Source organism: Sorex fumeus, unplaced genomic scaffold (assembly GCF_029834395.1).
Source record: "Sorex fumeus unplaced genomic scaffold, SorFum_2.1 ptg000099l, whole genome shotgun sequence".
NCBI classification, from domain to species: Eukaryota; Metazoa; Chordata; class Mammalia; order Eulipotyphla; family Soricidae; genus Sorex; species Sorex fumeus.
This window is the reverse complement of record NW_026606156.1, coordinates 8498466-8516766: the sequence shown is the minus strand read 5'-3', so window position 1 is coordinate 8516766 and position 18301 is coordinate 8498466. Positions and strand designations below refer to the sequence as shown.

At 38.5% G+C, this 18301-nt stretch overlaps 1 protein-coding gene across 2 annotated transcripts in view; it reads left to right on the top strand.

The window, feature by feature from the left end:
• ADAD1 (adenosine deaminase domain containing 1) overlaps window positions 1–15545 on the top strand; it is a 40663-nt gene extending 25118 nt beyond the window's left edge. For both annotated transcript variants that reach the window (XM_056134543.1, XM_056134542.1), the window contains exons 9-11: window positions 2974–3211; window positions 5613–5745; window positions 15432–15545. In XM_056134543.1, coding sequence (XP_055990518.1) covers window positions 2974–3211; window positions 5613–5745; window positions 15432–15545 — 485 coding nt within the window. The remainder of the gene's footprint in view (window positions 1–2973; window positions 3212–5612; window positions 5746–15431) is intronic.
• Window positions 15546–18301: the final 2756 nt, after the last annotated feature.

Genomic DNA, 18301 nt, shown 5'->3' with positions numbered 1-18301 from the left:
GGAGCTGAAGAGATCATACAGCTGCTGGGACAGTTGTCTTGCATGCGGTTTATCCAAGTTCAGTTTCTATCATAACAGTCCCCCCAGCCCTGCTAGGAGTTATCTCTGAACTCAGAGCCAGAAATAAGCCTTAAGCAACATCAGCTCTGGCCCAAAATAAACAAAAAAATTATATATATATATATATATATATATATATCACTTGATCATTTGACTTCCCATTAATCATCGAGTTGCTCAAGCGGGCGCCAGTAACATCTCCGTTTGTCCCTGTTGAGTGCTAGTGTAGCCCAATGGCATCTGTTTGTTCTAGAAACACAAAGAGCCTCAAACTGATTGTTCAGGGTCTTGACGAAAAAGTTGGACCATCTGGTAGGTGGTCGGCCACCCGGTCTTTTGATATCCTGTGGAATCCAGTCGGTAACGGCTCTAGTCCAGCAGTCATCTCCAAATCTCGTTACGTGTCCAGCCCATATGATTTTCGACGCCTTGGCAAAAGAAACAGCGTCCCTGATTCTTGACCATCCATGGAGGTCAGAACTCCAGATTCTTTCTCTCATTTGAGTGAAACATGATACTCCAAGCATAGCTCTTTCGATTCCTCTTTGGGAGACCCAAATAGCATTCTCATCCTGTTTTCGTAGGGCCCAGGTCTCTGAGGCATATGTTAATGCAAGAAGAACAGTGGAATCAAAGAGATGTGCCCAGAGCCAGAGGTTCTTTGTCCTCTTAGCTATTTCTTTGACGTTCTTGAAGGCGTTCCAAGCCACTCTCTTCCTCCTGTGCAACTCAGGTGCCAGGTCATTCGTCATGTTGACTTCTCGACCTAGGTACACATAGCTGTTGCATTCGGAGATGGTCATTCCATTGAGAGCGAATGGGACATCAGGAATGAGGCTGTTTCTCATAAACATTGTCTTCATAAGATTCAGCTGTAGTCCTACCTTTCCACACTCACGGTCAAAGTCGGCCAGCATTTGTGCCGCTTGGCTGATGTTTGGTGTTATTAAAACAATGTCATCAGCAAAGCGGAGGTGGTGTAGTTGCCGACCATCTATCTTCACTCCCATTCCTTCCCATTCCAGTCATCGCATGATGTTCTCGAGGGTGGCACTGAAGAGTTTTGGTGAAATGGTATCACCCTGTCGAACCCCTCTCTTGACATCAGTGATCACTTCTTTGTAGAATGGTGAGATCCTGGTAGTGAATCTGTAATATAGCTCACGGAGGATCCTGATGTATTGAGTTTGAATGCCTTGATTGTCTAGGGCTTCAGTGACCGCTTCCATCTCAACAGAATCAAAGGCCTTCTTTAAATCAGTGAACGTTAGACAAAACAGCATCTTGAACTCCCGAGAAACCTCAATGAACTTAGTTATCTTGTGGATATGGTCAGTCATGCTGAATCCTTTTTGGAACCCGGCTTGCTTGCATGGTTGTCCTTCATCTAGTGTTCTGCCAATCCTACCCAGGATGACTCGAGTGAACAGTTTGTAGATGACAGACTATAGGCAGATTGGGCAATAGTTGCCAATGTCGTGGATGCCCCCCTTCTTGTACAGTAATACAGTCCTGCTGGTTTTCCATATATATATAATTTTTCAGTTTATTCAGTTTGATCATTGCAGACATTCCACCCTTTTCTCCATCACCTTCAGGCAAATTACAAAGAAAATGTACTTCCTCTAGTAGGTATCTTTGTCAAATACAACTTCCTTTACTTTGTAAAGGAAATTTTTTGTCATTTGTATGACTTAATTCCATACTGATGTTAAAAGGTTGATCATAATGTTTTATTTTTGAAAAACTTCATTTTTAGAGGGTCGAGGTGATAGTACAGTGGGTAGGACACTTACCTTGCATGAAGCCAATCCATATTTGATCTCCAGAACCCTGTATAATTACCTGAGCATCACCAGGAGTGATACTTGGGTATAGGGCCAGAAGTAAGCCTTGAGCACCACTGGGTGTGGCACAAAAACAAACAAAAAATCTGTTTATTGATTGGAGGGACAGGAGCTCTAAAAATCTAGAGCTCAGGGCTAGAGCAATGGACAGTGGGTAGGATGTTTGCCTTGCACACAGCCAACCGGGGGTTCAATTCCGGTACCCTATATGATCCCCCATGCCTGCAGAGACAGGAGTAAGCACTGAGACCCGCCAGATGTAGCCCAAAAACAAAATAAATAGCTAGAACTCATCTTTTCTTTACTGCATGCTTTTTGGGTCACATCTAACAACGCTCAGAGGTTACTCCTCGCTCTGTACTCAGGAATTACTCCTGACAGTGCTTGGGGGACCATATGGGATGCCAGAATTGAACCCGGGGGGTCAGCCATGTGAAAGGCAAATGCCCTACCTGCTATACTATTGCTTCAGCCCCTAAGGTGTGTTTTGAGGTCTGGGAATACACTTTCTTAAAAAGTCACAAAATAAGATTCTTAAAGTCCTTGAATAGCTAGGATACCAAGTGGTTCTAGGAATCAAGCTCAGACCTCTCATATGCAATGCATGCAAATTAAACTCATTGAGCTGTCTCCCCAGGTCCTGTATAGAAATTCTGTCTTTACCTTGTCTGTTGAAGAATTTAAAAGCTAAGTGATTAGATATTAGAAGACTGGAAACTGAGCTGGAGTGATAGCACAGCGGGTTGGGCGTTTGGGTAGGGCTTTGCCTTGCATGCTGCAGACCTGGGTTCAATTCTTCCATCCCTCTCGGAGAGCCCGGCAAGCTACTGAGAATATCCCACCCACATGGCAGTACCTGGAAAGCTCCCCGTGATGTATTCAATATGCCAAAAACAGTAACAAGTCTCACAGTGGAGACGTTACTGGTGCCCGCTCAAGCAAATCAATGAAAAACAGGAGGATAGTGCTACCGGAAACCAGGAAATGGACTTTTGAATATTGCAATGATTTACTCTATTTTTGGTATTGAACTCTTCTGAATATTTGTTTTGTTTTTGCTTTCTAGGTGATGGAAATTGCAATGATACTAGAGGCTTAGAAATTGCTATAAAGCAGCGCGTTGATGATGCACTCACTTCGAAACTCCCAATGTTTTACTTGGTCAACAGGCCTCAAATTAGTTTAGTTCCTTCTGCATATTCTCTTCAAACAAACTCAGAGTATAAATCCCTGAGTTTGAACTGGGCACAAGGGGACATTTCTCTGGAGATTGTGGATGGTCTAAGTGGGAAGATCACTGAAAGGTCAGTTAAGTTCCCTGAAATCATATTACTTAAGTAGAAGGCATTTTAATATAGTTTTTATTATCAAGACTTTTTGCTATATTTATAATTGAAAACACTATTAAATAAAACAAAATTACTTTAGTGTGAACATATATTTATAATGAGATAATGTTAAAAGTTTAATTTTATAAATTTGTTTTTGTTGTGAAAGATGCTTTCTTTAAATTAGGATCATATGTAAGTTGTACAAATGTTTCTTGCTGTAAATTCAGCCAAAAAAATTACTGATGAGTCCATGAGAATGAGTTACTGTACTTGCTTTGGGTTAACATAGAGAAGTGTGCTCTTGTACCTACTAGCACACATAAAATGGCTCTAAAGTTACAAACTAGAAGAACAAAGATGGAATTAATACACTTAAAAGAGCTTAAGGCTAAATGCTTGCCACATATTACAAACACAAAGTAGATGTGATATGAATATTACATAAGATGTAATTAAGCTCCCAGAACCTACTTAAAAGGACATTGGCAATATAAAGTTTCAATTACAACGGTAGACAATAAAGAATATTGAACTACAGATAACACAGCATCAATATTCATAATTTTTTAAAAAGTAAAAATAGGGGCACTACTACTTGAAATGGTTATTCACTTTTATTTTATGGCTTATCAAATAGACAAAATAATAAACAGGATCAGATAAATTTTAACATAGGTATATTTGACTAACTTAAAAATCTGTATTATAATGTGTAAAATATATATATATACATATTTCAAGAACCCACAGAACATTGATAAAATTGAACAACTGTTAGACTAAAGTGAAAATCTCAAATTTTGATAAGTAAAATCAAAGCAGATCACTTTGTCTATCTGTGATGTAATAAAATTTTAATATAAAAATCAGAATGCTAGGAAGTTGTCATTAATAAAATGCCTTCTTATTTTGATTTAAAAGGGAACTATAAACAAAACTACCAAGTGTCTAGAAAAACATGAATTAAAAGCATTACAAAAAAGAATTTGTAGGTGTCATAAAAAAATTTATAAATAAATAAAATTTTTTTAAAAAAAATTTGTAGGTGAGCCAGCTAAAGCAATGCTGAATGGAAAAGTTAGTACCTTAAAATAGTTTGACGGGTAATGGAAATAAATTAAGCAAAATAAAGACATCAAACTAGAAATTTAAGAAAAAAAGACCATAGACCAAGTTATAGACAGTCATATAAAGCTGATTTTCTGTGAAAAATATCCCAAAGACTGGAGAGATAATGCAAAGTTTAAGGAGCTTACCCTACACAGGTTGGACTCTGGTGACACAAATGTTGTCCCAAGTACTGCCAGAAGTAACCCCTGAGTACTGCCAAATGTGGCTTCCTCAAAATAAAACCCCAAGAATATCATCAGCTAATATGACATCTCACAGGGTCTCTTGAGGCCCAGCTTCAGATCAGGCATATTGTCTATCTGTTCACAAAATGTCAAAAAAAAGCTAAGATGAAAGAGGAGGGAACTCAAAACAGTGGTGGAGAATCTGTATGGAGTATGATGACCAAGAGAAATGAAGGATTTAGACAATATTTGTAATCATACAAGCAACTAATTTGATATAATTATTACAGAGCAGAAGGAATCCTGGCTTGTGGACCTACTTTTTTCAGAAACAGAAATAGTATTTACCTATGCATACATTAATGGAAGGTGGGAATATAGTGTACTTTTTTTACTTAAAATTACATGTCAAGATGGATCACTTAATTCATCAGTTTTGAATGATGTTTATGCTATAATATACTCGTAGCTCAGGTCAAAATTCAGGACTTGTCATTTTCCTCTAAAACATTTTTATAGCCTTTTTTTCTAGACGATTCCTGATAGTATTTTAATTTAGATTATGATAGGTTAATTTTACTTCAAATAATAGTTATTCCAAATATCCATTACCTACTTTAGTTGATGGAAAGTTTAATCAAAAACTATTTTAAGAAATTAATTCATAAACTTTCAGACAGTAAATATTTACAGATTTTTGCATAAAAATTCAATAAAGTACATTAAATAATTGAGTATTAATAGACTTACTAGGGCTGGAGCGATAGCACAGCAGTAGGGTGTTTGCCTTGCACGAGGTCGGCCCAGCCAACCCGGGTACGATTCCTCTGCCCCTCTCGGAGAGCCTGGCAAGCTTCAGAGAGTATTTCGCCCGCATGGCAAAGCCTGACAAGCTACCCAGGACGTATTCGATATGCTAAACACAGTAACAACAAGTCTCACAATGGAGACATTACTGGGGCCGCTTGAGCAAAATCGATGAACAACGGGAAGACAGTTCTACAGACTTACTGTCCCTAGAATGTTCAACATAAGGTACTGAATAATGATCAGTGAATTTTTTCCTTCCTTTCTGCTAGTTCCCCATTTAAAAGTGGTGTATCAATGGCAAGTCGGCTTTGTAAGGCTGCTATGTTAAATCGATTTAACCTGCTTGCCAAGGAAGCGAAGAAAGATGATTTACTAGAAGCTAGTACATATCATGCAGCTAAGGTAAGCCTTTAAGGGAGGCATACTGATGTTGGAAATGAAATTTAAGATAATGTGTCAGTTTGATAGTGACATGATTCAAATATTTGTGAAATTGTTCCTGAATATAAGGTACAGCCTTATTTTCACATATAATGGTAAAATTAATTTTTAATTCACTGCCAGAAATTGGATTTGTAAAACAAGGGTTACCACTTAAAGTAGCAACTTTAGTTTATACTTACTATGACAGTATTGCTTGAAACCCGTCACATCTAAGAAAATAATAAAATTTCTTGTGTATATTAGTCATGATAACTATAAAATGTTAAGTATTATAAAATAATGTATTAAAATTAGCATACAAATTTTTCTAAAAATTATAAGACTCTTAAATCCAGGTTGTGATTTGAGCCGTATTAAAATATGCGGTAGAATTTTTCTCTTTAAAATATGCTTTCCTTTTTTTTTCTAAGCATAATGCATGTTTAAATACAGGATTTGGAAATTTTAAAAAACTATTTGTAAGTCCACTCATATATTCTTAATTTGTAATCATATTTCAGTTTGTTGCCTTATATATTTTGGTTATATGCTATATATATTTTATTTATTTTTGTGAAGTAAAAATTTTTATTGAAAGAAATTGAGAGGGGAGGAAGAGAGGAGACATGTGTTCAAGAGAGAGCAGGATCTTCTCCGGAGTGGAAAAAGCTATGTTACCTATATTTTAAAACACTACAGTAATACTGTCACTGTCACTGTCCTCCCATCATTGTTCATCGATTTGCTCGAGCAGGCCCAGTAACATCTCCATTGTGAGACTCATTGTTACTGTGTTTGGCATATCGAATACATCACGGGGAGCTTGCCAGGCTTTGTCGGGCTCTCCAAGAGGGGCAGAGGAATCGAACTCGGGTCAGCCATGTTGGCTGCGTGCAAGGCAAATGCCCTACTGCTGTGCTATCACTCCAGCCCACAGTAATATTAGATATGTTTTTTAATATTTTTTCACTCAACATAATATTTATGACAGGAGAGATGATGCTGCCATAATATGATATACCTAAGACATCAGCTTATTAAATATTAACATACACCTAATTTCATTATCAGTATTGATAGATATTAAGGTAAAGGTAAAGGCCCTCCCGTTGATCGTCGATTTGCTCGAGCGGGCCCAGTAACGTCTCCATTGGAGACTTTGTTGTTACTGTGTCTGGCATGTCGAATACTCTCGGTAGCTTGCCGGGCTCTCCGAGAGGGGCAGAGGAATCGAACTCGGGTCGGCCATGTTGGCCGTGTGTAAGGCGAACGCCCTACCCACTGTGCTATCGCTCCATTAATTTCATCAATATCTTTGTGTCCAAACTATTTAATTTCTGTCTTAGAATTATTTACTATAGGTTTGCATATATGTGCACCTATTTTTAAGTACAAAGATTTATCAAAGTTTATTTCTGGGTTTAGTGGCATAGAAATGCTGTGAACTTCTTTTTAAAAAAAGAATTATAACACTAGATCAAGGAATGGGGATGAGGCTCAATTGGTAGAGCACCTATCTAGCAGATGTGCAGTCCTGAGTTCATTCCTGTTCCCTTCTCCATCCTAACCCCCATACCAAGACAGTTTTTAAAATCTTTTTAATTTTTTGGTTTATAATACTATTAATAATAGTTTCTCATGGACATAATTCCAACACCACATCCATCACCAGTGTACCCATCTTTCTCCCAAAAAAACCCCAACTCCTGCCCCTCTGATTCCCCCAACTCAATTGTGTGGATCAGTTCCCCCTCTTATGTTACTTTAAATCTTTGTTGGTAGCTCGATGTGTATCTTTAAGTCACAGACATGAGAGAGAGCATTCTGCACCTGTCTCTTTCATTCTTAATGACTTTACTCAGCATGATATCCCCTAGTTTTATCCATGTTGCTGCAGATTGCATGATTTTGTTCTTTCTTAGAGCTGCATATAGTTCCATTGTATGTATACCACAGTTTGTCAGTTATTTCTTCTGTAGTTAGACATGTGGGCTGTTTCATATGTTGGCTGTTGTACTAAGAACAGTGATGTAGGGGAAAATGCTCTTCATTCATAATTAAGGAAATACAAATTAGGATGAAATTTTGTTTTTTTTTAAATAAAATCACCTTTTCATAACTCTGAAAATAAACCAAGACAGAAAACTGTGTTTATTACAGAAGAACACCTAAACTTTGGGTGAGAACCACTAGATGGGCCTGAGAGATAGTATAGAGATTAAGGTATTTGCTTTGCATGTGACTATCCCAGTTTGATCCCTGGTACCTCATGTGGTCCCCTGGGCGCTGCCAGAGATCATACGTGAGAAAAGAGCTGGGAATAGCCCCTGCTATTTGTGGCCCTAAAACTAAAGCTAATAATAATCCATGCACTATAAAAGCATAGTGGGGGCTGGAGCGATAGCATAGCAGGTAGGGCGTTTGCCTTGCACGTGGCTGACCTGGGTTCGATTCCCAGCATCTCATATGGTCACCCAAGCACCACCAGGAGTAATTTCTGAGTGCATGAGCCAGGAGGAACTCCTGTGCATCACCGGGTTCTAGGACCTCAGCTCGGGCTCCAGAAAAAGAATAAATCCAAAGGCTCTAATCCATGTGCCAAAGGATAAAAATATTGATTTCCTGTGTTGGAACATGAAGTGACCAAAAATCATGAACAACTTTATAACTGTGACTCAATTTAAAAAATAAAATGACATTTTAAAAAAAGCATAGTAGTAAATCTGCTTAAGAGAAAGTCAGAAAATCTTGAAAGCAGCAATATTTTAAGCACTTATTCATGGAACAACAGGCTTTGTTTGTTTGCTGTTTTAGGCCACACCTGGCAATGTTTGTGGCTTACTCCTGGCTCTGCACTCAGGAATCACTCCTGGTTGTGCTCAAGGAGGGTCATACAGAATGCTGGGAATCAAACCTGGTTTGACCACTTGCAAAGCAAACTTTTTACCTGCTGTACTCTCTCTCCATCCTTCAGAGAAGAGCATATTTGAAGGCTTATTTTCCTTAGTATTAATGGAAGTTAACACAAAGTCAAAACTACTTGAAAAAGAAGGAAGATTTAGAAAGAATTTGAAGAATTTATACTTGCTAATTTCAAAGCCATAGTAAATTATACCATATAATTAATGATCACTGTCACTCTGCTCCTGTTGTTCATCGATTTTCTCGAGGGGGCCCAGTAACGTCTTCGTTGTGAGACTTTGTTGTTACTGTGTTTGGCATATTGAACACGTCACGGGTAGCTTGCGGGTGCGGGTGAGATACTCTCGGTAGCTTGCCAGGCTCTCTGAGAGGGGCGGAGGAATCGAACTCGGGTCGGCCATAATTAATGATGTCATTAATTATATGCTATAATATTAATTATATGGAAAAAATAATATGATAAAATCATTATCATAATCATAATTATCATTAATTATATGATAAAAATAAAAGAATGAATTTATATTGGACCAGAGAGACTCAATGGGTTTTGTACATATTTTGCACACAAGAGGCCTCTAATTCAGGTTCCACGGCCTCTTGCGTGCATTCCGTGCTATAACATAGCATAGCATGGTTTCCCCTGAACACTGCTGGGAATGACCCCTGCTCATCAGGTATGGTTGGGAAAGAAAATGAAAAGGGGGGAATCATAGAGATAGTACAGCAGGCAAAGCAGTTGCCTAGCATGCAACCCACCAGGATTCAGTACCCAGTATCCCATAGGGTTCCCCAAACCCTGGTAGAATGATCCCTGGGGCAGAACTAGGAATAAGTCCTGAGCCCTGCAAGGACTCAGGAGGACACAGAGCTAGGAGTAAGCCCTGAGTACTGCCAGATGTGGCCACAAAAAAATTAAGGAGATGGGAAATAAACTTTGAGATACTTGGGCATCTCTAAGTTTATAATAGTCCATGAATATGTGCTGGTATTTATGATCAATTGATTATTTTACAATTATTTTACAATTACAGTTTTACAATTATTTTAAATACAAGTGGGGAAAAGTTAACTTTTCAGCAAATAGTCTTGAGACTACTGGAAATAGACATAAAAAAGAAAGAGCTTAGACCTCCAAGACCTCACACCGCATACAGAATTCAAAATGGGTTGTAGACTACTTAAATGCTAAAACCATAAAATCCTCAGAAGCAATAGAATAGAAACATGCTTGTATCCAAAATCTTCAAAGAACTTTTGCACTCAGTAATAAAAATTTTAAGTGAGCAAAAGATTATGAAAAATTACCAATAAGTTAATAAATTATCATCAATTATTAAGGAAATACACATAAATCATTATGACTCATCAATTTACACACAATAAGGTACAACTATAATAAAATTAAGCGTTGACAGGAACAATCTTGTGTTGCTGACGGGAATGAAAAATTGTGTACTTGCTTTGGAAAACTGGTTAAATATAGAGTTAATAATGCAGTATTTCACTCATAAACATTTGCATAGCTGACTAGAAAACTTGTACTTGCACACAAAGCTTGTACATGAATGCTCATAGTCACAGTGTTTATAATATACGAAGGTAGAAAGACCCAGATACATACCAGATGATAGCACTGCACTGTAGCACTGTCCTCCCATTGTCCATCAGTTTGCTCAAGCAGTTACCAGTAACGTCTCCATTGTGAAATTTGTTACTGTTTTTGGCATATCGCATAAGCCACAAGCAGCTTGCCAGGCTCTGCCATGCAGGCGGGATACTCTGAGTAGCTTGCTGGGCACCCTGAGAGGGACAGAGGAATCGAACCTGGGTCAGCTGCGTGCAAGGCAAGCGCCCTACCCGCTGTGCTATCGCGCCAGCCCACCAGATGATGAATTGACAAAATGTGGGGTATGTGTACAGTGGCCTATTTTTGTCCATGAAAGTAAAGAAAATACTGATTCATTCTGCAGCATAGGTCATCCTGTAAACATCAAGTTGAAAGAAGCCAGTTCATTTAGCACATAGCCAGAAGTGGCCCCCAAAATAAAAATAAACAAATGTTTAAGAAATTTTACATTACATTACAATTGATTTATAATGTATATTTATATATAGGTACAATAAGTGCATGGAGTGAAATAAGTTTATTATTGAACACAGAACAGCTTCATTTTTCCAGTATTAAGTCAGCATGAATCTGAAGTACAATATGGCAAGAATCATATATTATAATTCATAAATAAATAAAATTATTATATATAAAATTATTATATATTATTATAATGAAGAAATGGCCCACATGGCAGAGCCTGGCAAGCTACCCATGGTGTATTCGATATGCCAAACCCAGTAAATACAATGAGTCCCATTCTCCTGACCCTGAAAGAGCCACCAATATGGCAGCATTAAGAAAGATGAGAAAAGAGAGGCTCATAAAATCTCAGGGCCGACCTAGGCTGCCAAAACAAAGAAGGACAAAAATGACTGTCTGTACTTTAATGCACGTACGCTGGCATCGGATGAATCCATTGAGGATTTGATGGTGCAAGCGTGAAAGATCAAGTATGACATCATTGGTCTGACTGAGACAAGAAGGCGTCAATCACATCATGCCATTTTTGACAGTGGGGAAGAACTGTTCCTCGGGACACGTGACAAAAGAGGTGTCGGTGGTGTCAGTGTCCTTGTCAACATGAACTTGGCCATAAACATTGATTCATTCGAATGCCTAACAACCCGAATCGGACAATTACACTTGAATAGATGTGGCTCACTGCTGGCAGTTTCTATCTTCGTTGTCTACGCACCAACATCCAATTATGATGAAGGAGAAATTGAGAAGTTCTACATGGAGCTGGAGAAGTTCTATAAAGAAGACCACACCTTCTACAGGATCATTGTCGGTGATTTTAATGCCAAGATAGGACCGAGAAGATCAGCTGAAGAACTCCACATCGGGACCCATGGCCTAGAATGGAACAAACAGGGTGAGAGACTGTCTGAGTTCATCATGTCGACCAAGATCATCCATGGTAACTCACAATTCCAGAAGGCCAAATCCAAACGTTGGACATGGGAATCTCCTGGTGGACGGTTCCACAATGAAATTGACCACATCATATTCAATCGACGGTTTTGCCTGACCGATGTCACTGTTGTCCCAAAATTCCAGACGGGATCAGACCACCGTCTCCTTCATGCAAAATTCTACTTCACAGAGCGGGGAGAAAGGGCTGCAAAGTTCAAGAAGAGAACTCCCAGAACGACCACCAACTGGGAGCTCTTTGGCACTGTTGCAGAAACATGGGAAGATGCCATTGTTGACAACATTGATGAGGAATACAGTTGACTGGTTCAGCGCCTCCATGATTTTTCGAGGAACGCTGAGAGAGAGATAGCCACAAAAAGATAACTGTCTTCGAAAACTCTCGAGCTCAATCGCCAATGTGGCTTGGCGCAAGCCTCAGGCAACCAGAGGCGAACGTCTGAGCTAGCAAAGCAGTGCAGAGAAGCAATAAAGGAAGAACCTCAAAGAGAGAAAAGGAGCAGTGCTGGCAGATGCAGCAGAAGCTGGGAAAAGCATTCGCAACACCCACCTGTCCTTTGCCAACTACAAGACCAAGATCGCAACACCCACCTGTCCTTTGCCAACTACAAGACCAAGATGACTGCCCTCCGACGTCCTGATGGATCTATCACATCTTCCAGAAGGGCAATGGAGAAGATTATCCTTGACTTCTACTCAGATCTCTTTGATAGCCACGTCTACCTGTCCACATACCAAATTCCGCAGGATGGATATGTCATTCCCAAAGTTCTCCCTTCCGAAATCCGACATGCCATTTCATCAGTAAAGAATCGAACAGCACCTGGCCCAGACAAGGTCAGACCCGAACACCTGAAGAACCTGCCGTCAGTACTCACCAATAATACACTGGCTCAGCTCTTCACACGCTACCTGTCTGAATGCAAGGTTCTGTCCCAATGGAAAACCAGTAGGACTGTACTACTGTACAAGAAGGGAGACATCCACGACATTAGCAACTATCGCCCGATCTGCCTGTTGTCTGTTGTCTATAAGCTGTTCACTCGAGTCACCCTGAACAGGATTAGTAGAACACTAGATGAAGAACAACCATGCGAGCAAGCCAGTTTCCGAAAAGGATTTCGCACAATCGACCACATCCACACGATAACCAAGCTCATTGAGGTTTCTCGGGAGTTCAAGATGCCGTTCTGTCTAACGTTCATTGATTCAAAGAAAGCCTTTGATTCTGTTGAGACTGAAGTGGTCATCAAGGCCCTAGCCAAACAGGGCATTCAAAGTCAATACATCAGGATCCTCCGCAAACTGTATTGCAGATTCACTACCAGGATCTCTCCATTCTACAGGGAGGTGATCATCGATGTCAAGAGAGGGGTTCGGCATGGTGATACAATTTCACAGAAACTCTTCAGTGCCACCCTCGAGAACATCATGCAACAACTGGAATGGGAAGGAATAGAAGTGAAGATAGACGGTCGGCAACTACACCACCTCCGCTTCACTGATGACATCGTTCTTATAACATGACATATATATATGTCTTCTCTGAAGAAGCTTCTGTTCATCTCTTCTCTGCCTTCTCTGCCTTCCTTATTTGGGGGGGCGCACACCTGGCATTGCTTAGGGGGTTACTCCTGGCTCTGACTCAGCAGTAACTCCTGGTAATGCTTGGGGACCATATAAGATGCCAGGGTAGAACCCTGGTCAGCTACCTGCAAAGCAGGCATTCTACCCACTGTATTGTCACACCAGCCTGAGAAAACATTTGTATTTTTTTTATTTTGATTTGGGGGCCAACCCGACAGTGCTCAGGACTTAACTACTGACTCTGCTTAGATATCTCTCTTGATAAGAGTCAGGGTACTGTACGTAGTCCAGGGGAATCAGACCCTGATTGACTGAATGCAAGGCAAGGACCTTATCTACTTCTCTCTCTCCAACACTGAAAACATTTTCATTCTTAGGAATTTTTTTTCTTAACTATTCCACCAAAAACATAATCCTAAAAGAATATTCTTCAGACTCTAGAATTTTAAACTGCATATGTTAATCACTTGAAATGTAAAATCAAGCATTTCAATCAAGTTGAGATGCTGCGATTCACCCAGAATACTTATCATACTGGTGTTATTGCAGAGAAACTAGAAAACTCTCTACTGTCCATGGGTGTCAGCTCTTGTACTTTTGATAGGAATATGAAAAGGACAATCCCTTGGGAAAACAGCTCAGTAGTGTCTTTCAGAGTGAAAATACACTTACCAAGTGATCCAGTCCTTCCACTGGTATCTGTGCAAGAGAAACTGATGCTTACATTTATATAAACTCCAATATAAATGGTCTGCAGTACTGTTTCCAGCTGTGAGTGCATAGACATTGTGGTGGAGTCTTATAATGCAATACTAAACAGCAATAAAATGGAACAGAGTACCTTTAAATCAAAGATCAAAGAACAGGAATGATTCAGCATTATGCATCTGAAAGAAACTGACCCAACAGACTACAAGGTGCTACAAGGTGTGTGAATTATATGGAATTTCTAGAAATAAGAAAAATTCCAGAGATGTAAAGTAAATCTGTGCTTTCCTGGGTCTGAGTTCACTAATTCAGATTAAATGTAGGTGCAAGTGGACCTGTACATCACAGAATTGTTTTTCTGTTGAAGTGTGGTTATGGTTGCACACATTTATAAATATAGCATGAGACATCAAACTGAGAGGGTATGTAAATTTATCCTCCGTAGAGCTCTGGGACATTTTTCATTTATATGTTTATAAAAAGTGAAAGGAAAAAATATTTTTAATTGAATCACTGTGAGATACAGTTACAAAGCTTTTATATTTGAGTTTCAGTCATACAGTGATTGAACTCCCATCCCTCCACCAGTGTACATTTTCCACCACCAATGTCCCCAATATCCCTTCCCATCCCACCCCTCCCTCTGCCTCTGTGGCAGACAATTTCCTTCATACTCTCTACTTTTGGGCATTATGATTTGCAGTATAGATACTGAGAGACTATCACGTTAGGTCCTTTATCTACTTTCAGCACACATCTCCCATTCCAAGCAATCCCTTCAATCATCATTGACTTAGTGATCCCTTCTCTATTCCAGCTGCCTTCTCCCCCAGCTCATGAGACAGGCTTCCAACCATGGAGCAGTCTTTGTCTCTACTGTCCATGGGTGTCAGTCTCATACTATGTTATTTTATAATCCACAAATGAGTATAGTCATTCTATATCTGTCCCTCTCTTTCTGACTTATTTCACTTAGCATGATACTCTCCATGACCATCCACATATAAGAAAATTTCATGACTTCATCTTTGCTAACAGCTGCATAGTTTTCCATAGATGTACTGATGTTTCTTTAAGCAGTCGTCTGTTCTCAGGCACTCAGTTTGTTTCCAGATTCTGGCTAATGTGAATAGTGCTACAAGGAACATACAGGTGCAGATGTCATTTATGCTGTGCTTAAAAATTATAATGCTTTTCTTAGTGACAAGCTATAGTTTTCTGTAACAATTGTGTTTAATTTTAAGTAGTAAAAAACAGTGCCTTCTAGTTGTGTTCAGAAGGAGAAATGGGAATTCAAAAAGTTGAAATTTTTAAATGTCAGACTAAAGGTAAGAAATTAGGCCTACTTAATTTTCATAAGTCATTGTGCCTACATTCTTATATCTCTTTTTCTTTCTAGTGTATGTCTGGTTCCTATCAAGAAGCTAAAACTTTATTGAAATCCTACTTACAGCAACACGGCTATGGCTCCTGGATCGTGAAATCTCCCTGTATTGAGCAGTTTAGTATGTGAATTAGGAAATCCATTGTCATATTAAAAATCTTCTATTTTTGGTGTATTTCACTAGTAAATGTGTTTTTAAAATTTGGTGGTTTTCGCTTTCAAAATCAGAGTCTTAAAACAACAATGTGCAAAGATTGCTGAAAATTTGTAAATATATGTTTCAGTTTTCATTGAGACACTAGGATTCAAAATATTTTTTATAATTATGTAGCCATTTTGTAGTTATCACTAATGTTACAAAGCTATCACTATTTTTGTAGTTTTGTTTTCTTTCAAGTTTTTTCCTTAAATCTCTCCATACAGCTTGTATGGTATCTCAGGTCTTTTATTACAATCTAAGAAGTGAAGTAATAATTCTTACTCATCATATATTTGAGTACCTAATATTTGTCAGTCACCATGCTATGTGATAGTTTTTAAAAAGCTGTAACTAAATATTTCTCATGTCAAAGAAGTTTCTCAGTTTAGACTGCACATATAAATACAAAAAAGTTAACCATGTTAGGAAATAATTTGGGAATTATTAATGCTTTAAATAAAGCTGCTCATTTTGGGGGGGGTCCCAGCTCCCCATGTGGTCCCATGTACCGGCCAGGAGTGATTCCTGAGTGAAAAGCCAATAGTAAACCCTGAGCACTGTCAGGTGTGGCCCAAAAACAAATGTTATATAGAAAAAATTAAGCTGCTCGTTTTCAAATGTCCTCTAAGATTCATCCAAGTGTGATTTAATTATTTATAGATTACGGGGATTTATAATAATAGATCAGTAAAAGGAATTTCTATTTTTATTTGTTTATATATAGTAAATAGGCAAAAGGGGAAAATTTAGTTACTCATGAGTTAAGACATATATTCTTAGTGAAATTGTCCCTTGTTTTCTATCACTGGCAAATTGAACGTTATTGGTTCTTAGAGTTTGTATCTCTTTGCTGATATGGTTTGGATCACTTCATTTAAACTATTGTACTTTCTGATGAGGCAGAAATAGAATCGGAGTCTGTTCTAAAAGTTTTACAGACTATGAACAGTGAAGTCATTTAAAAAGACACATAGGTGTCTTTCAGTAATCTAGACTCCAAATGTGTTCATGTGAACTGGAATCTTGTGAAATTTCCTCTTTTTTTGGTAGAATAAATTGTCAAATGTGGACAGTTTGATATGTATCTACATAATATGCCATTAATAAGTTTCATTTACGTAAATAAACCATTGCATTTAGAGAAATAAACTATTTCCCTTCACTGCCTTGTAAACATTTTTATGTTTCAAGTGAATTTCCAATTTCTGTTATTTTAAACTTATTTTTGATAGTAATTTCGCTTTGAAAGTACAAGATTGAATTTTATCTTCTCTTGGCTCTTCCAGTGGTTATTCAACTTTTGACCACCACAAAGAGACCACTAAGTGACTAATTCTTTTTTTTCTTTTTGGGTCACACCTGGCGATCCAAGGGGTTACTCCTGGCTTTTGCACTCAGGAATTACTCCTGGTGGTGCTCGGGGTACCATATGGGATCCTGGGGATCAAACCCAAGTTGACCGCGTGCAAGACAAATGCCCTATCCACTGTGCTATCGCTCCAGCTCCCCGAGTGACTAATTCTTGCCCCATAACATTCATCCTATATTAGGCATGGCCATGAAAATCAGTAAAATATCATCTATTTCCTCTAGAAATGTACTACTTTGATGATAAAATGAAACAAATAGAGCCCACTGATGTAGGCAGCATTTGTTGAGCAAGTAATCACTGAGTACATCTATCTCTATGCAGTTGAATGTGTAATTGGTTTATAAAAATGGAAGATGATGTCCAGGACAGCCCAGGGAGATAGATGCAGAATTAGGGAGATGTTGGGCACTTATTTAGTAGAGCAGACAGAAGATGACTTACCTGTGACAGGAATGATTTCATCTCTCTGAGCTCAGCTGTTTATCTTTGAAGTGCTGAAATTGATGCTAGTGGTATGGTTCTTCATCATAACAAGCAAGAGGTTTGACTCTGAAAGGGTTCCTTTGCCTAAAAGCAACTATGCTTATTATCTCTTTGGTGTATTGCTGGGATGGGACAGTGTTTTGCTTGAAGAAAAGCTAACTTCTAAATTCAGACTTCCTTATACGTTACAACCTCCAAAATGGTTTAAAATCCATTAAACTAACTGGATTCATCTAAGTGTAACTGTCTGTTAGCTTTTAGATTCTGATAGATCAAGAAAGCACTGGAGGCTAGAAAATTTTTAAAGGCTAATGAGGGAGAGAAAGAGGGACAGCGAGGGAAAGAGAGAGTATATTGTTTTCCAGTTGGGAATCAAAAATCAAAGAACCAGGGATTAGAACGCTGGATAAAAAGGTTGACAGATGATTCCAACAGAAGTTCTTAACTGGGAAAGCAATCCCTACGTATAGTACCATTCCACATTTGCTTTATTTGCTGATGAAAATTTTCAAACATATAGAAGAGAATAATCCCCACATACCATGAATGATTGTTAAAGCAAGACAGTCTTTATATATACTTTTTTAAAACTGGGTTATGTTAGAAGCTGTCATTTTTTTGTCTGAAATTACTTGGATATTTATCAGTAAAATATTAGTCTTCAAATACATATGCATATGTATAACTACAATCCTATATAACCACAGTAAAGTTAGCACACTATAAAACTGATAGTAAGTCTCCCAGTTATCTCATAAAGGTGTGGATTGTTGAGTCTATACAATAAAAATATATGAATGTTTGCTATGTGCCTGTTAATCTATCGATATT